We start from the raw sequence: 20937 nt of genomic DNA, 5'->3' as shown, positions 1-20937 counted from the left end.
CGAGTAGTAAGACTTGTATAAAGCTGTCGAATGTGTGTGGAAAATATGCTGCTACGGTATCCGAGGGAAAAAGGAGAGTAAGTGAGAGAGAGATAGGCAGAGCTCAATAGCTTTTTAGTTGCCTTAAGCCTTGAAAACACATGAGGTTAGAATTATTCATAGGCCACAGACAAACATACATGTGCATATACAGAGACGTATACGTGCACACGTGCACATGTACACGCGTATAGAAACGTTTCTTTATAAATATCGAGAGTACGAGAAGAGCAACAAATAAGAATTTTTTTCAAAATCAAACAAAGAGAGGCAAAGCAAAGTAATGGAAAAGCGGGAAAAACAAGCATAGCAAAAATACAAAATGACGTTTTATGCGATGGAAACACGAAACAAAGGAGAAAAAGGCGAAAAAAGCAGACTACAAACAATCTAAACATAGAGACCGGGTTGAACCGCACTTTTAATGGATTGTCAGAAAGACCTTAGCATTCGGCCTCTCTCTCTCTCTTTCGCTCTATATTTCTGTTGCTTCCTGCGCCTATATCTCTCGGGCTCGGTGTGACACAAATCAAAAGAATTTAAAGTAAACAACTTTGAAATATCTGGGAAACATTTTTTTTTTTTTTTTTTTTTTTTTTTTTTTTCCCCTTTAACCTTATGTATGCGTTTGTTATTTTTCACAACAAAAGCGTATAAAATTGAAAAGATACGCATAGCATAGCATAGCAACCGCATCAAAAAATAAAAGAAAAGAGAGAGAGAGAGAGAAAAAAAAATAAAGAAAGAATTATGTGAACATCAAAGTAAACCAAGCGGATACTTAATTTTGCAATTGTAAATCAAGCACTGGCACTTGGTGTGTTAGAAAATGTAAAATCTTTCGTATACACTCGTCCCCACAAACATTCGCTACATGTACACTTACCACACACACACGCACACACACACACGCCATGTCTGGCTGTGTGCAGACCTTTCCCCACAGATATGCAGAAGACAGATTTAACTGAATAGGTTCTTACTTTTTTTTTGTTTTTTTTTTTGTTTTTTCCAAACCCATAAGCAAAACTTCCTTCATTCCTAAATGTTTTGTTATATTATATATACGCACATAAAATCAATTGCAAAATGTTTGCATAATTTAAAGCAAACGTTTCTCCAATATTACATGTTATGTGGTTAGAAATGTGAAAAAAAGCATTTCTTTGCCTTGTATGCAAATTGCAGATTCAGTGCTTGAGAGAGGGAAAGGATTCTCTTTTAATATTTAATTTGAATTTAATTCAATTTCTATGTTCGGCAAAGAGTGTCAATATCTATATATGATTTTATAGTTTTCCTATCAAACACGACAAAGTAGGAGAATTACATTTTTCTTATGTCTTTTGCAACGTCACATATAAGGAATCACATATGGTCAGTGAGATATCATCAATCGATTTACATACCTATTGCTTTAAAACATTTACTTTAGTAGGCTTAAAGAATTTGCAGATATCGCTTTTACTTATCAGATGGCCGTGATTAAAGTCCGAATATAAATTTTCGATGGACGTTATAAGTCATTCAAGAAAATTATGTTGAATTTTGCCTTCTTTGTGGTTGTTTCAGCTTTCTCCGGCTATTTTTGCCTATTTATATAACAGGTTAAGTCCATTTTCAAATATGATCTGTAGAGTTGATCCAAGAGGCTATGAGGGGCAAACATTCATTTTTTTACCGTAAAAAAGGAAGGGAGCACAATTAGAGACTGGCCTGTCTCAGGTTAAGTTAAACTATCTCTAATATTCTTATAAACGCAATAGCCGAAGCATAACTCTTTTTATCGTTCTGAACAATTTACGCTGACACATTTTTCGGTATTGGTTTTTTTTTTTGTTGCTTTTTAACACTGTATAAATAAATTTCTGACTTTAAATTTTGTATCCAAAACAAGCGGAAACATTGTGCACTGTTAAATACACTACAACAATCTACAGGCATTTATATAACAACTTTTCAAAATAAGATTTTAGATGGGCAGTGTACTGTTAAATACACTACAACAATCTACAGGCAAAATAAGATTTTAGATGGGCAGTGTACGAAAAAGTGGTCCGCCACGAAACAATTTCAATAGCGTTCGCCTTTCGGCCCATGTGTGCCAAAGTTAATCAAAATTTCTCCTTAGATTGAGACAGGCAGGCAGGCGGGGACAGACAAGCCTTTTATAATATGAATAGCGTAATAAAGGATAATGGTCTATCCCAAGTCCTTCTAGGTATTGCATGCACACAAACTTAATATACCTTTGTACCACAAGTGTAATAGGATACATAGGAAATGTATCGCCAGGAATGGAGTTATCTGCTATAGTCGCGACTACTAAATTAGCGTTCGCGGGTTCAAATTTCAGTGCGGTCAAGCATATGTGGTCGTAACTATAGTGATTGCTCAGTCGTCAAGAGATAGCGCTTACCGATTGCGCAGGATAAAGACAAAAAAAGCGAAGCGTGACTTTTTTTATTTGTTTTGAAGAAAGGCGCTACTGTTGGAAACTCGGAGACCTATCACTGCAGCTGGTTTTGTTGAGCTATTGTTTCCATAAATATCTCGAAGTATGTAATGACCTTATTTGAAAGACGATGCAAAAGAAAATGAAATTGTTTTTTAGTGAATGGTGCACAAGTGTCGAAAAATCCCTAATAACCTACATAGACAAATTGTAAGCAGCACGAGTGGTTATCCAGTATGAATGTTAGCGTTTAAATATCGGGAGAACGGTTACTGTTTTCTCAAACAGATTACAAGTATTTTCACAGATTTTGATACCGTAAGCTCAAGTTTGGAGTCATGCTCCAAACACGCAAGAAATAGTGAACACATTTTCGGCGTTAAGAGGTAAGAAACTGCATATTATCATTAAATGAACAGCTGCGGTAGAAGCTATTCGCTATAATTAATTACAGATGAAAACAATTTAAATAATAGAAAATTGTATGAACTTTGTTGATTAGTAGTTAACATAACTAAAAAATCAAGTGACGATTAAGGTGAATTTTAGACAAGGAATTTTTGGAAATGATTTTTCATTTCTTTTAAAAGTGTTATTCGGTCAATTACGATTATTTTTTATTTACCGAAATATTTATGGATTTTGATTAAGTTGTCTACGAATTTTCCAAATTGAAACATGAAGATGACACGCGTACACAAATAAGAAAGATGAATGAATCATTTTTAGGCAGGAACAAGGATTACAATCATTTGCCAAAATGAACTTTCAGGTAGTTGAATAAAAACTTGGCCGTGCCAGTTTTGAGGAAGATGAACGTTGGGAACGGACAAGGACAATAATCACTGGCGAAAAGATCGCTGAAATTCTCCAAATGGTGCTGGGACACCGTCGACTTAGAGTTGGAAGGATAGCAGGGTGTATGAACACGTCTAAGTAATGCGTTTTTGTCAAAAATTGAATAAAGATTTAGGCATGAGAAATCTGAGGGCGCGTTTGCCTATCATGGAACAAGCCGATGGCGTCCCTTTCAAAATTATCATAAATGTTGCCTAACCTAAGCGCTTTTTTTTCAAATCTGAAAAAGGTTCTCCAGGGAAAAAGATGCAGGTCATTTGATAGGGGCGACTCTATGATCCTTGGAGAACTTTATGTTTATTAATAAGGTTCACCTCTCAAACAATAATTACTTACCTTTTTTAGGCCGGAAACTTTTCAGACAACTTTTATATGTCATAAGAGGTTTTTCGATCGTGCATTGGCATTGGTTTTCGACGCTAATTGGCTAACGATAGGCGGACAGAAGGAAGCATATCGTTCATTTTTATCATGATTTTAAGTTCACTGAAAATATGCGTTATTGTGGGGGCACTGAAATTTACCATTTAAATACATTAATTTATATGGATAACAAATACATTAGTTATATAAATGTGTATAAATACATATACCTATATACACAGTTACACACATTAAAATATCCAAAATACCTCAACATACTCAACTATTCATAATTGTTTGCCATTCTGTCTGATTGTTTGTAAATTTTACTCTTCTGGGTTGAGCTAAGTTATGTCAAGGCAATCGTTCTCATCGTATGCAGTCATCATAATCAAATAACAACATGACAAATGTAAATTTACATGTATACGTATGCAGATAGACGGATGCATTTACATGCAAACACTTTTCATCCAATCCTTTATATACACTCGTTCCCATACACACACACACACACACACAGACACACACACGCATAGAAATATTGAGAATCAAATAAATGTGTTCTATAAAATCTAGTAAAAGTCATCCTATACGAAAACATATACAAATACGTATAAGTGCAGATGAATTTGTGTAAGCCGATGCATATATATATATGTGAGATTGTAAACATTCATATGTAAGCATTTACATGTATAGGTATGCAAATGATATTTTGTATGCGTTTGTTAACTAGGGAACTACGTATATGTACATGCGTGCACACTGACTCCTGCCCGCGTACACTTGCAGTGAGAGAGTGAGAGAGGAAGAGAGAGTGAGAGAAAGAGCAAGTCGAAGGGAGAACGACCCCTTCGGTATTATTGACATCTTATGACACAAGTGTGAAAAATAATTTCAACAGCAAAATTTTTCAAGTAGACACTTGTGTTTACACTCCTATGCAGGCATATACGGTTACGTAAACAATATGCAAACATTTTATTGCAATTAATTGTGTCGAAAGGTAATGCAATTATCAACGGCAAGGATACCAACTTATATATGAAAAAAAAAAAGAAAGAAAGAATTACGTACGTACTCAAATGGTTGAAAAACCCATTGACTATTTTTCATAATACGTTTACGTTAAGCCGCTTATACTCATTTAATTCATGGCAACCTAGTGAACTGAATTAAAGTTTCTCTTCCTGAAACAAATTCCCATTCTTATTATGGCCAAGCTTTTAATTCTCTTTATTATTATTATTATTATTACGCTTTTCATGAGCTCTCTATGGGAATGAATACAAGTGCGATTATATGTTATCCATAAATAGATATGATATCCAAATAAATAATACCTTAATTAGAAACCATGGTGTGTCGCTGACAAAGTCTCGATGACAAAATGGTTACTTTACGTATGAAAAGTTGCTTCAAGTTTTTAATTATAATTCTTTTTTTTTTTTTTTTTTTTTTTAAATGCGCATAACGATGACTTGTCGACAGGTAATGAATGCTTTGGGATTTGCGTTTGAGTATAAAAATGTTAAAAAAGTTAATGTATTTCTTGTGTTATCAGGTTGTAACTGCTCTCTCTTAAAATATCGCAACAGCTGCTATATGCTGTCATATCTCTTTATGCGACACTTATAGGTATCAACGAAATATGAGTTGGACTTATTTTTACATTCTACACCACTTACGGTATATGAGATTATTTTAAGTTTGTACGGAAGTATGTAACATTAGATCCACCTTTTATTATACCCATCGATTCACAGTCATTGTCTGAATCTATCTAAAGTTGCTTGTCCTTGTATTTTGGTATGCAAGCTATAGATCGCAATTTTTGAGATATTTTAATGAAATTCGGTAGACCGATGTGTTTTGATCCAAGCATGCTCGCTATTGAAAATGATTCGGATCGGTGTACTTTTTCGACCACTCTCCATATAAAGCCTTATTTTGAAACACATTTCTCGACAAAACTCGCTGAATGTGTCCAGCATTCAAAACTGATATGGAAAATTTGGTTCGCTTGGACAAATTTTTTGAACCACCCCTCGCCATTCTCACAAAAACTAAATCTTTACCCATTAAAAAGTATGATTTTCAATAATTCTAATAGTAAATCGATTTAGAGGTCCGCCTTAGCGAATTTGGACCACGTAGGTTTTTTTATGGATACTACCGCATGTAAGTTTTGTCACAAAATGTAAACCCGGATATGTCAAAAAGATTTAATTGTTCATGTGACAAAAATTTGCTCAGTATAGTAATACGGAGTAAAAATTAAGCGGCCAAAATTGAACGACATGGATCCATTTTTCGGATACCGTTCTATATAAGATTTCCCATGATTAGTGAATCCAGAGCAAATTTTAATTTTTAATGAATTATGATGAGAATTAGTCCATAATAGAAATTTAGAGAAAAAAATGAACGGTAAAGAAATTGGACCACATAGGCATATTTTTTAGAATCCAACAAATAAAGTGGTTATAACGAAAAGCAAGAAGTTATATGGACAGGAAGTGTAATTTGTAATCAAATCTTTAGGCAGTAAGTTTGTTAAATTTTGATGTCGCCATCTGATGTCCGAGGCATCCTCCAATATGAAAGCTTCCATGAGAAGTGTGCCATTGCCCGATTATAACGATCTTACTTGTTTCACTTTGGTTGCAGCATTAGAAACTACGTTCCAGGGATGCAGATATTTTTGTTGTAATAATAGTGAATGTACTTTTATTTGTTTCTGTTCCATCACCTGTCTGCCTAGTAATAGGCTACTTAAAGCTTGAAATAGTAACCTACGACGATTCAATGTACAATTAATCCTTGATCAATTTTTTCAACTGATAAACGGGTCATATGAACCTGACCTGAATACATACCGAAAAGTTGAAAACAAATACAGAGAAAAAAAAAAAACAAAATTTTAAAATATTTTTGTTTGTAACTGGCACACACGAGAAAGGTTAGGAATTTTTTTTTATGGATTCCTTGAAAGGGTGAGGTAGCAAAAATCGAACAAATTGTTTATAAATTTCAAGTTTTTTTTTTTTTTTTTGTGATTGCTTGCTAAACATTTTAAAACAAAGTTTTAATTACCCGAATGTAAAAGGCAAATTAAACGGTCTGGTCAAATACAAATAAAAAATAGCTTTTATGTAAAACTCTTTGAAAACTCTTTTAAACCTTTCACAAAGCTTTCTGCACTATAATTATTTTTCTAAGAGCAATATGTAGCTAAAGATAAATGCCTTGATATCCACGCCATTCATTTAAAAGAATTTTTGTAAGGTCTCTTTTGGCTTGTGAGTAAATAAAGGTAAACCAAGCCTTGGCCCTATAAATCAACGAAATAATCATGTATTATTATAGATAACCTAATTATTTAACGAAATTGCATGAAAATCTATCATTTTTGCGGATTTGCCTTAACAATAGAAACTTATTTTGCAGAAAAGCATTTTGCTTTCTTTCCCTTAGGTAGTTATGCAAATATTGGCTCGTTTTTGAAAATATTATTGTATAGAACATTCGGAGTAGTAAAAAACAATCATTTTCAGAAATTGTTTACAAAGCAAAAATGGTCTTAAATACATTATTGGGCTCTTAGTCATCTGGTGGTGACAATTGACTGTAAATTGAGTTTAATTGATAAGAAAAGCAGAAATGGTCACAAAATCTATTAAATATTTTAAGAGAAGGCAGAAACACCGCTTGATCCGTGAATGCTGGAGATAGATGGAGATATAGTTTAACAGCAAGATTATAAAAAACGAAGTAACTTTTCTGTGAGAGTAGAGTAAAGAAGCCAAAAGTTTCCATTAGTGTCTTGAAGAAGGTCTTACCAATTTCTAAGATCAAGCCTTGCGAATATACTATGACGCACATAGTTGAACAAACTTGTGGCTTCTCCACTCGAAACATTGTGTTGTTCACACTAACATGTACACAATATCATTTTTTGGATGTTTTGATAAATAGGACAAAAGAAAAAAAGTCAAAAGCGTAAAGCTCCTGCTTAATTCAAAGTATGGTGTCATTGAAACTGGAACAAATCCATAATCTACGTCATAGTATGATATTTTTAAGCGTTAAGGCGTTCGACTTCATAATGGAAAAAATATTATCAGCTCTAATTTGGGATATGCTACACTTCCCGCCGTACCAGCAACTTGTTTTGCAGGCTATGCAAATTAGCAGAGTTTCCATCGCAATGAGAACTCAAAGGAACATTTTTTCTTCACGCACATTATTCATATTTTATGCAAGCAATAGTGGGTAGCTACGATTTCCATTTTAAAGGAAACATTTCGTCCCAAAACAAAATAAATACTAGGACCATTAAAACTCACATGCGCACACACTTCATATGACATCTAAACTGAATCAAGTCGCTACCATATTTGAAATGTTTACCCAGGAAACAAGGTTTGGCCTCTAGATGAACTTTAATTCTAATCTAATCAGTAAGTGACAATGCCTATGAGCTGTGAAAATAGCAAAATATTATTTTAGTCTCCTAAATTACTTTAATCATTTAAATTTATTTGAAATCAGTTTCTTCATTCATCTAATAATCCGTAGCTTTGGTTCGTTTTCTTGCATTTCGACCGATTCCCATTTTCGAACGTTGTTCACGGCTTTCAAGCAAAAACCAGTTAACCGGTAAATATATACGTTTTGTCTGGAATTATGATTTAGATTTCATAAAAAATTTAAATACATTATTAGTGCCATTTACCGCCTTCAAGCAATAGTATGCATACATAACGAGTCAGTCGACAGAAATATGTTTTGTCCGATATTATGATTTACATTTCATAAAAAATTTATATATGCCACAAATACTGTTATATTGGAACTCTTCAGTTTTATTTCTTAAGTGTGCTTTTCAGGCAGCTAATAAATAAATGGAGCGGTTGAGATTATGAACACTTACAACTGCTCTTTTTCTGACTGACCCATCACACTGGCAGACGATCCAATTGATTCGATCATTATTGTCTTGATGGGTAAAGATACTAGATAACAATATTTTTTACTAATCAAAGACAAAAATATATACCATGTAGCTGGACAAGAAAACAAATCAAAAATTTAAAATTTGATTTCCAACCACATAAACGAAACATAAGCCTTCCTTGCATCTACAACCTACCTTGTCAGACAATCTCTAAGTCAACAAGGTATACATTGAATCGATTATATATGGTTTGACTGTTCGCAGGTTGGAAGATAAAAAATGATCTTTATTAATAATTTTAATAACTAATAAACTGATATAAAAACTTAAATTTATTTATTTCACCATAAAAAATGCATGCCTTTGCCTTTTATTCAGCCTTTTAGTTGCATGTTAGTATTAGGAAATTATTATTGTTTTCTGTTTTTTACTCAATATTAGCGAAAAATAATGAAAACCACCACCATCTACCACTTCCTCCAATCAACTAAAATATCTAAATTTATAAAAAAAAAAAAATAAAAAATAAAATATATATACATAAATATATTTGGCTGCAATACCTTTACCACGGCAACACATCAGCTACTCTTTCCGCCTCTCCATCACTGTAACCACTGAAAATGAATTCTGTTGTACCTTAAAGTCCACCATAACCAACAATCAAATATCCATCAATGTTTAACACATCCTTTCGTTATTATTCTTGTTGTTGTTATTGTTGTTGTTTTTTTTGCGTTAATCGTTGTTATATAGCAAATGACACGGAAACTCTTGTTTCGTACATTTTTTTCAATATTAATTTAGTCACAAAAAAACAACAACAATGCACCAACATTTAGTTGCATTTTAAAATTCATTTCTTTGCTTCCTGCCAAAACTCAAATAGTTCGGTTGAATGAAAACAGATATAAAACTCCGCTTTTTATTATCTAAAACTAGATACCGTACAACAACAACAACAACAAATATCCTTATAAGCACCTTTTGTGCCTGTTTTATTGTATGTTGTATGAGAGTGAAAGTAATAAAAATGAAAAACGAGATTTACAAAATCCATCAACGAATTTCGATTATTTTTCATAGCTAAACACGCGTTGACGAACAGTATGAGGCAGGTTGCACGATAAACCATAGTAACAATACCCGGTTTAAACCAAGGGCAACATAATATCAACGACATCACAAAATCAATGAAACCGTTCGAGAGAAAACTGAAAATAACAAAGTTCGATGCCAACGGATAAAATGCAAGGGAATCGTTTATGAAAAAAAAAAAAAAAAAACAAAAACAAAAAAACACGTCATCAATACTGCAGTGTAAGGAGAAATTGCAATAACACCACCATTATAGCAACAACTTTACTATCAACTACTATTAGAAATGCATCAAATGCAACTCGGTAAAGTCTTGCTAGTCAGATATATGAGAATTTTGTGATAAACTGTGTCCGATAGTGTTACACGGTAAAACCGCAACAAGCCAGTTATCCGGAAATTATGCAACCTCGTCTGTCGCTGAATGGCAATTTACGGCATTTGGTACCTTCACCAGGACCGTTATGTCGTGATCATAGCTCACGTTCTATACAGCCATTGACTGCTAATGAGCAACAAATGGCTGAACTGGATGGTAGTTTCTATAGCAATATAACACGTACCACCTGTTTGGATGGCGACACCATACGCCTCAACGCAACAGAATATGATATTAATGCAACAACAAATGTCGTTGATACAAATAATAGCTATGGTTTTGGTGCCGGCGGTGGTGGTGGTGGTGGTAGTGGTGGTGGTCAAATTCATAATATTGGAGGTATTGGAAGAGGTAATAGTGGTGGCTCTGGTGGTTTTCACACAACTGAATTTTCCATTACGCCAAGTTTAACTGGTGGCGATGACCAATGCATTGATTTGGGCAGTGTGCGACGATTCTCTATCGATCGCCACAGCTATTTGGGTAAGTATTCAATGTTTACTGGTTTTATTCTTTTAATAAAAATTATTGCTTATGTGCGCACGTTAATGTATTCAAAACTGGAATGGATACCTAAAACGTCGATTTTAAGATGTTTGATAAATTTTGATATTATATAATCAGCATTCGATCGATTCTATGAGACTTTCGATTGAGCTTACTCTATTCTGAATTCATTGCGGAAACTGCAAATGCTTCTAATTAAATCTTTTATTTTAAATAAACATGGGCGTCTCTGCTTGCGAGATATAGTGACATGTACTGCTTTGTGGTTTAAATTAAGTCCATATCCATATTCACGTATTAAGGGTTATGCATATCAAAGATATAAAAGTAATGTAAAGAATTTGTCATTGGTTGTGCCAAGAACATGTGAAAAGCGAAATTAGAAACATTGTTAATAGAAGCCTTACAAGAGACTTAAGGCCAGAAATTTCTGCAGTCACTGAATACGTAATTTCGTTACGTCTCAAAGTAATGGGAAATCTTTAAATTGAAGCAAACTAGATGCCGAACAATCTATGGACAAAGCATGAGGATATTTTTTCACTCTCAAATAACTCTTTCGATGTGAAGACTGAAAGAGTTTTTCGCGGAGAATCGTAGTGAGGAAAAGGTTACTTACTACGATAATACGGAGCATAATGTATTCACGGACGGTCTTGGCCGTACCTCAACATAAATGACAAAGTTGGATATTCATACTTCGAAGCTCTTGCTCCGTGTTTGGGATGAAGAGCGAAGGCGAACCAATGTGAAGAGAGACACGACAAGATATGCACGACAACGCTCGGCGACTTATTGCAGTGCTAATTAAAAGTTAATGCTCCGCTCGCCCTATTTCTCAGATATTGGTACTTCTGGGAGCCGCTTGTTTTGAGTAATAACCCATGGTCTACATGAGCAGCACATACGTTCGAAAACAGAAGTAGGTCGATTTTTACATTGCCCTTAAAAACCAGTTATGCTTTCAACGCGGAGATTGTGTGATGGGGAAAATAGGCAGCGGTTCCACTACATTCCTTAAGAAAATAAATTGGATTTTCCCTACGAAATTTCTTAACATCTGCACTGGCTCTGAACATGAAGTCGTGTTTCCCATGAGAACCTAGTGCAAAAACAAAAGTTCTCCTAAAATAGGTGGCGAAAATATAATCAACAGCGGCGACTAAACTTTCGAATGTAAGTTGTAATGTAGTCCGCGTTCAGAGTTTCGGAAACATTTATGCCTAATCAGCTAATAATCTCAGTTCAGGTGTATGCGAACAAAGTCAATAAGACAAAAAGAAGCCTTAGCTGGAGGACATTTTTAAATATCAAAAAAGGCTAAAGGATATACTGTAAATCCTTTGTACAAAAACATTTTACTCATCTCGTGGACGTCTTTAACAGAAAAGATATTTATATTGAAGTTTCACTAAAATCGTAGGCTAGAGCGGAAAGCACTTGGATACTAAAATAATGTTGGATCCTTCTATATACCTATAGAATATACAGATAAGGATAATAACAATGTAATCCAGCAATAACTAAACGGAGTTCTAGCATATCGGTGGCAGGGCCGACACATAAATATTATCTCGATTAGGTTTTTTATCCATATGCTGTTCAAAAAAGGCCAACACATAAGCAACGGATTCCAAAATTTCGGGATTTCAATCAACTATTTGCTTGTGAGTTTCAATGAGCGTAATGAGTCTATCTTGTTCTATTTTCAAAATAAAGGAAAAAAATCCAAATTTGGCGTATTGAGTATGCATTGGTTTTCAGTAAGAAAAAAATACTCAGTCAATTAGCAAACGGGTTTCAGACAAGTGCTACGTAATCCTTTCTTCCTCGAAAATAACACTCTCTCGTTAATATTCTGATTAGAAAAGATCTCGTAAAAGTATCAATGATACTAAAACAAGGGAACACCTTCAAGAGACACTTATGTTAGGGAACATGAAAAAAATTCGGCAAATTTTTCTCGATAACCAAAACGGAAAGTCAAATGATATAAGTGACATCCTAGGTAAAAGCATTCACTGTTATATGTCACAACTTGAGTATGAGAAAGTTGTTTTCCAAATGGGCATGGCGTATGGTGAAAATGTACAAACCACATCGTGTCACTAAGCGGTGTCCATGATCTTTAACTAAAGGCCGAATTTCTGCTGCACACACACACACACACACATCTTCACATCTGATAGCGATTATTGTCTCTTTGCAAACTTCAAAAGAATCTTTCGGAAAAAAAATACGAATTGAATGATGAGGTAAACACAGAAGACGTGTTTTTAAGACCTTGACAAATATGTTAGGGAAGCACTGAGTTAATTGCATCAATCTTGAAGAAAATCACAATGATAAATAAAGTTGAAAAAATTTGTTTTTGTTTTTCATTTGCTCCCTCTAATTACATCTTGGACTGATATATGTAACGCTTGGTTCTTAAGTAATCGTCACCATTTTCATACTAATCGGCCATGCAAATAATAACTTTATCTTCTTGATTGATATACCTGATGATATGATCTTTTTGTTTTTTTTTTCTTTGCTCAAATAATAAACGTTTCATATACCGTTTATTTTTTTTCTTTACAGATCTAGGATCCAAATTTGGCATGTCACAGCCCAAATTTGGCCAAAGTGTTTCACAACAAGGTTTCTTTACATCGCATGATAGTCTTGCCACACCATGTGCGTCACGAGCATCAAATCCGCATGTGGCCACAGTAAGCACTGCCTCCGACATGGACTTATTATACAACAAACAGGCCAGACGAAAATCGCGTGGACGACTGAAAGATATGACAACAAGCGATGCACCTTTATTGGGTTCGTGGAATCGTTCAACGAATCGTGGCTCTCAGGATAACCCCTTGATGGGCAGTCATAACTTTAGTGGGAATTTTTGTAACGGTACTGATCGGTAAGTTTAATTTGAAATGAAAACGAATGCAAAAATTAAGGAAAAAAAAAATGTCACGGACTGACACGGACCCCTTATTATGTATTTATTAAATATAAACGTATAATGCTATCGAATATTAAAAAAAAAAAAATGCAAACCAAATGCATAACTATTTCAGGGCAAATTTTTAAATGTGACATAGATTTCCTTCAAGACTTAAGTTAAACTTTTATGGTTTAACTTTCATTTCCTTTTTTTTTCTTTTTTCTCGTTTTATTTGAGAAATTCATTTAATGTGAACTGAATTCTCGAGTTTTATTTCATTTCGGGGTAAAAGAAGTATGACTTTGCTCAGGCGAACATTACGTGTAGTAGCACATACATAGTTTGTCGTAAAAATACTTTCAATAAAAACGAGTATTCCAACAATCATCATTTTGTGAGTGCGACCGAGTAAATGTTACTCATCTGCACTTTACGTTGATAGACAGACTTCAATTTATTGCACTGTTCAAGTACATTTAGGGCACTTTGAAATTCATTTACTTTCTGCTTTCATACCTGTCTACTCTTTAATTTAATTTCGCTCCTTATTGCTTTTGCTTCTTTTTTTTTTTTTTATGCTCGCTGTCAAATATTTTTAAATGTACATTTTAAGATCTGTTTCTGCTGAGGACACCTCATGAATGAAACTTCATTTTTCCCATTGCTTTTTTCTTTTCCTTATCCTTTTACTCTAAACGATTAGGTAGAGTAGATGTTTTTGAAAAGGCATGAACGAATAAATCAGTTGACAATCTTCTATGTTCGATATCCTGTTAAAAAAGTATCGGGTTTTGGCTACGCGTACTTGACAAGACTTGACTTGATTTGTCAGTTCTTAAGACTCACCTGCTGTGACTAATATGCTACAAGGCCGTTAAGTTATAAAGACTAATAGATCGCCGATTTTAAGAGCTATCTTAGATTTTATTCATTTACAAAAACGAAGTCCGCTTGTCGAGTTTTTTTTCTTTTAAAAAGTCTCCAATAATTTAACAAAAGGCTTTGATAATGATAGCTCATTAAAACCGTAGGGTTATCGATGGTAAATTGCACTTTAGGCAGGACTGGGTTTGGCGGATCGTTAGTTAAGAACCTATTTATTTTTTCACTATGAAGATCTTATTTAACGAATAATATGTTTATGGCGAACATTTGCAGTTCGTTCCCCCCAAAGCCTTCTTCGTGATTTTTTGACCTAAAGTTCTGTTTATACTATCGACCCAGCAAAAGTCAGATTAAGTTGCCGCATAGCCGAATAGATGAGAGCCGCTATTAAGCATGTCGGCGCTCGCGGGTTCAAATCTCATTGCGATCTCGTCGCTATAATGACTACTCAGATGCCGAAGACTTACCGAGACATACATCCTACATTCGTTACCTCGTTCTTCTTTACTTCTTTTTGGACATGGCCCTGTGTTACCCCAATTGGGGGATTATGTGTTTGAGAGAGAAACGAACGAGTCATATAAAAGAAAATCGAAAAAGTTCGTTTTTTCCAATCAAATCTTTCTTCATTTCTTTAGTGCCAGGGAAAGAGCCTGAGAAATGTGCTTTAAATATTAATTTGTCATAGGTAATTTCTTTCAAATAGAGTCTACTTTTGTCTATTTTTTTTTTTAACTCTACGCGATTAACTAAAAAGTTGTTTTTTTATATTTCTAATTCCCGGTACTTTTTCAATCTACTTCACATAAATATTTGTTTATATTACGACTACCTGTGTATAGTGCATATAGAGACGACAAAATATGATACAAACGATAGCAACTTTCTGCTCTCTATTTAGCTTAACTTAAGCATTACATAATAATAAATTTAAAATGTAAAAGAATCGAGGTTGCTATGGCTACTGCGGCTACAGAAGAAGAGACATGCATAAGACATGCAACATTTGCTTTTGTTAATTGATATTTTTCTTATTTGTTTTAATTATTAGGTGTTAAAGTTATTTTCTTTTTCACTTTTTATAGTTCATTACGCACGCGCTCTGGCACTTCAACGACCACCACACAACATCATCAGCATTCGCATCATCAGTATACCCTACAACACTCTACCTCCTCTGCGCATGCACGCCACCAACAGCATCAGCTGCAATTGCAACAACAACAGCAGCTACAGCAACAGCAACACCCACATCATCAGCAACATTCGTCATCATTAACAGGCCAACAAACGCAATCGCATACGCAAAAGAAATTGCATCGTACGCCATCACGACGCCTGCGTGCTGCACGAAAATTATACTTTGTTTTCGATCCAGCGGGGCGTCTATGTTATTATTGGTCGATGGTCGTATCTTTGGCGTTTCTTTACAATTTCTGGGTTATCATCTATCGTTTTGCCTTTCAAGAGATTAATCGTCGCACGATAGTTGTGTGGTTTTGCTTGGATTATTTTTCCGATTTTTTATATCTTATTGATATATTTTTTCATTTTCGCACGGGTTATCTGGAAGATGGCGTACTGCAAACGGATGCGATGAAATTGCGACAACATTATATGAATTCGACCACATTTTACATAGATTGCCTATGTTTGCTGCCATTGGATTTTTTATATTTATCGATAGGTTTCAATTCGATATTACGTTCGTTTCGTTTAGTGAAAATCTATCGATTTTGGGCATTTATGGATCGCACCGAACGTCACACGAACTATCCAAATTTATTTCGTTCGTTAGCGCTCATACACTATTTACTTGTGATATTCCATTGGAACGGGTGTCTCTATCATATTATACATAAGAATAACGGTTTCGGTTCGCGGAATTGGGTCTATCACGATTCGGAATCGGCCGATGTAGTTAAACAATATTTACAAAGTTATTATTGGTGTACGTTAGCTTTAACAACGATCGGTGACTTACCGAAGCCACGATCGAAAGGTGAATATGTGTTTGTGATATTACAATTGCTATTCGGACTGATGCTGTTCGCCACCGTTCTGGGGCATGTTGCAAACATTGTGACATCAGTGAGTGCGGCACGCAAAGAATTTCAAGGTAATTTCTTTTCTTTTTTCTTTATTTTCTTATATATGCGTTTAAAAGAAATTTTCACATTAAAGATGAACAAAAGAAGAGAAAAACAATAAATAAATCAACAATTGAGAAAATTGTGTTCGGCCAGTACCGAATCTTTTATACCCATCATCACTTGATGCTAGTTAATAGTAAGTGATTAATATTCTCTGATGATAAAATTTTGATATTCTATAGTACTGAGTAGGCGCAGCCGACTTTTCTATACCATCCAAACCAAACATTTTTGCTTTTGTAAAACAGACATCGTCTCAGATTATATTCTACTGTCGTCGTATTCCTTGATCGATTTGACTCAATTTCAACACCAACCTGAACCAAATTCAATCTTTGCGCCAAATTTGAAGGTGATTGCGATCGAGTGAAGGTGTACCGTAGACGGACGCTCGGACAAGCTTAAGTCAATTTAGATTTTGATCCTTATCAAGAATATAAATATATTATGGGGTCTTTGAAACTTCCTTCTGAATGTTACTGCAAACGTTTTGACAAAACGATTGTACCTCTCCTCGTTCGTTGATGACGATATAAAAAGAAAAGTTTGCATAAATTTTGGTAACCGTACAAAGAAAGAGAATGTATTTGAGCAATAATATAAGACCACAAAAATTTTCCAACTTTATTGAAAGTCAAATATTTTCACAGAAATATATCAAAATTTCTCGAAACACTTTACCATCAACTTGTAATTTTATTCGTTGTCATCGAACATCGGCAAAATTTATAGCCAATCAACAAACCATTTATTACTCCGTAACACAAACTAAGAAGAATGTGACAAATTCTATTTGAAATCATTTATCATAGCAAAGTTTAGCAGTTCGTTATGCATGAATGTGCAGATTTTGGTTTGCTTAACAAACCATAACTTCTTTCTTGCTTTTAACTGATGTCATACTTAAAACGCTCTTGCGTAAGTAACGAAAAATTATTAAAATTTTATTTTTAAATTACTTTTCATTTAATTTAAATGAAAAAAAAATTTCATATAATTTTTTTCTTAATTATGGGCCAATCATTGAATCAATCGCGAAAATAAGAGAAAACTTTCTATAGGTTTTCGTGTTTGTTTCTTAGCCATTGGAGGACCATTTTTGCAATAGTGTTAAGAATTTATGCGTGTGTGGGAGCATTTTAATTCGTAGACCATGTAAATAGGAAGTAAAGACTGATTAAGCGATTGCGATACTTAAGCTATTCAAGATTATTAGATCAGAGAGAGAGAGACGTTTGCTCTTGAGTTTGAGTCGATGTCTTAGGCGACGACATGTATGAACTGTGAAAGGCGTATTTTTGTTGCAAGAAGAATTGAACTTTGATCATTGAACACTGTGATCATTGTTTAAACTTTTCTACTACAGTGTCGTGGAAAACTGTATCATCTCTTTGAACAAGACAAGTTATCAGGATTAGCAATCAGAAAAAATTTGTAGAAATTTTGTTATTCAAGATATACGCATTAGGCCTATGTTCGAAAGGAATGTGTTCAATAATTTGCGGTAAACTAACTGCAACATGTTTATAGAAAGAATTTTAAAGTGCAGAAGGCAGACTGTAGAGATTGCAAAAGTGCAGAAGTGTTTGCTACAGAATTATAACAACAGCTGGATAAAAACATTTGTCAGAATTTTTTTTTTCATCAGTCATTTATTTCTAAAATTGTGAAATAAAAATCAATCAAAGGTAATCTGAGTGTTCATAGATTCTTTCCTTTTTGAATTAATAGAGCAAGAAATGCTTATAGAACGAACTGCATGCATAAACTGAGTTATATATTAATATCTTTATGTATATCTATATATATCTTTATATATATATATATATACAAGGATATATTCGCTTGACTTTTTTGTTACGCATTTTTATTGAAGTGTGTGTTTGTGTTTGTATAAAGAAGTGAAAATAATTTTTGGAAAACCAGATGACGGATGAGAATATAAAAAGTTGATAACATACAAAAAACCAAGTGACGAGAATGCTCCTGGCTGTAGTTGAGGAAACACCAAGATTTACGCGCATGGCTTGTAAGTGTATAATGTAAGTTTTATCAAATGATATCTGTGTAATAACACATTAGACAGCGACATTTAGTAAAGACGAGAAGGAAGAAAACGGGCAGAATCTGCTTGAAAGACCTTCCTCAGTAGGAAGCAATGTGCCGTTCAACAGAAAAAGAACAAAAGTCATTTGCTTTGTTGAAAGAGCTTCGTTCGCAGGCAGCCTCTGGCATTTAGTCCAGCCTTGGCAAGACTTCCATTTATTTTTCCCTACCCTTCAGTTAGTAAGCTGCCTTCATAAGAGATCTATGAAGAAGTATTAGCATACATTTATTGATAAAATAATTAAACCTCTTCATACGGCACGATTACGTTGCTGCGGGAATAATAGTAAGGAATCATTAAAGCTAATAATTTTTATCTACGTTCCTCCATAAAGTCATTTTATATTATCATCAAATGTTCTTTCACTTTATGTGATCGATTATCAATGGTATGATGAAATTGGTTTACTTTTATCCTTTACTAACGGTTCGTCAAACTTACAATTGAAAAAAAAAAAAGAAGAAAATTTGAAAATTTATTTAAGCATATATATGCCAGAATTGTGTAAATATTTACGAGTATAGGAAAAACAGTGTTATGTAAAGCCGTTAAATTTAAGAAGTGAATCCATTTAGATTAGTAAGCCCGGTAAAATCTCATAAATATTTACGTGTTTATTACCGATGCATAAAAGCATGTATACGTACGCAATGGTATTGTGTTCTTAACTCACATCACATACCACCTGTGCTTGCACGTTCATGTTCTTACAAGCCAAACATAAAATGTTCGTTTTCTCATGGAGTTTCAGATTAAGTTTATTGATATTACTTGAGCTGAATAACAAAACAAAAAGAATAATAAAGTTCACATGATTCTCTCTGTTGCCTTCAATCTTGGAACATGAAAAGAAAACTTCCGTTATTTCACCCTTTACGGAAACACACACGTAACGATACTCTGACGTATTCCCGGCAATGGCATACATCTTGTGAAACTATTCAAACGAATGTAGTGAGTGAGTTTTGGATTTTGAACAGATTTAGTTAATATAATATATTACAGCAAAAAAACTTTTAATAGAGTATAAGGATTCTACTGTAGGTAGTCAATAATTTCATATTCTAAGGTCGTTGTTCGCTTCTTTTTATACCCATCACCGAAGGATGAGCGTATTCATATTGTCAAACTGTTTTCAATGTCCACAAGGAAGCTACAGAGAGCCTACAAAATATATATACGTTCTTGATCAACATCATATTCTACGCCAATTTAAGCATGTCCGTCTGTCTGGTTGTCCATTTGTCCGTCCGCTGTTGTAAACGTTCTCCTGGCAGTAAAAATTAATCTATCGATTTAATAGTAATATTGAAAGTCCATGCACGCAGGCGGGTACTGAAGAATATGCCAAATCGATCAGATGACACGCCCACAGTACCACTGAGAACTGAGAACACTTCTGTTTTTCAAAAGAAATTAAAACTTGATTTCGAGCATTGCTCGTAAACTACAGCAGACAGACGCATAAAAATTTCAAAGCATTTTTTGTGAGCGATGCTGCAGTAACTGTAGGGAAATGGAAAAAATTGACCATCCCTACCCAATATTGTAGCGTATCAAAATTTAGTTTTTTTTTTTTTTCAATACCTTTATAATGCGCAGAAACAAGCTTCAAAAAGCTTCAAAAGTTTTTAAATTCGAATGCGCTGTCCATCTGTCCATCCGCCCAACTGTGTAGTGTCGTAATCTTTACAAAGCACACGCCTACAATATCCATACGGCTATCCGATAAGAGCAAATGTTTTGAAAATAGAAAAATTCAGCCCCGCCCACTGTACAATGTAGAACATGCACTGCAATTTTTTTTTAGCATAACGATGACGGGTACGAAAGATTCGGTCGGAAACGAAAGTAATTTCTTACTTGTGTTTCTTACTTATTTTTTTTGAGACGTGGAATTTTTTCAAATGCAAAAAAATTGTTCTTCATTTTTAGTAAAAAAAGTTTGCTTTCTATAGAGAAGTCACTCAATTCGTAAGTCAATGCGCACAAATAAGGTGAACGCACATCGTGTGTGAGAAAATTTTTATTGCGAGGACCGGGTTGAACAACATGTGTGCAATGTAAAGTAAAATAAAAATTCATCATAAAAATTGATGAGCATTTGCTTCAAAAGCAGTTAGATAACATAAAATCATTTATTTTCCTTTCCAATAATAGGGCAAGGAATATAATGGAAAGGAAATTTTAGG

The 20937-nt window shown here is 34.2% G+C and overlaps 1 protein-coding gene across 9 annotated transcripts in view; it reads left to right on the top strand.

The window, feature by feature from the left end:
- Nucleotides 1-20937, top strand: part of LOC119636761 (cyclic nucleotide-gated cation channel alpha-3) — a 247546-nt gene that overhangs the window by 164473 nt on the left and 62136 nt on the right. For 7 of the 9 annotated variants that reach the window (XM_038032351.1, XM_038032352.1, XM_038032353.1 and 4 more), the window contains exons 2-4: nucleotides 9765-10638; nucleotides 13246-13573; nucleotides 15571-16604. In XM_038032351.1, coding sequence (XP_037888279.1) covers nucleotides 10179-10638; nucleotides 13246-13573; nucleotides 15571-16604 — 1822 coding nt within the window. In that variant the 5' untranslated portion in view covers nucleotides 9765-10178. The remainder of the gene's footprint in view (nucleotides 1-9764; nucleotides 10639-13245; nucleotides 13574-15570; nucleotides 16605-20937) is intronic. The other 2 variants (XM_038032360.1, XM_038032359.1) reach the window with 1 other exon arrangement.

The sequence above is a fragment of the Glossina fuscipes genome, unplaced genomic scaffold (genome assembly GCF_014805625.2).
Source record: "Glossina fuscipes isolate IAEA_lab_2018 unplaced genomic scaffold, Yale_Gfus_2 28, whole genome shotgun sequence".
Classification (NCBI taxonomy): domain Eukaryota; kingdom Metazoa; phylum Arthropoda; class Insecta; order Diptera; family Glossinidae; genus Glossina; species Glossina fuscipes.
Note: the sequence above shows the minus strand (reverse complement) of the source record. Positions and strands in the feature narration are given on the sequence as shown.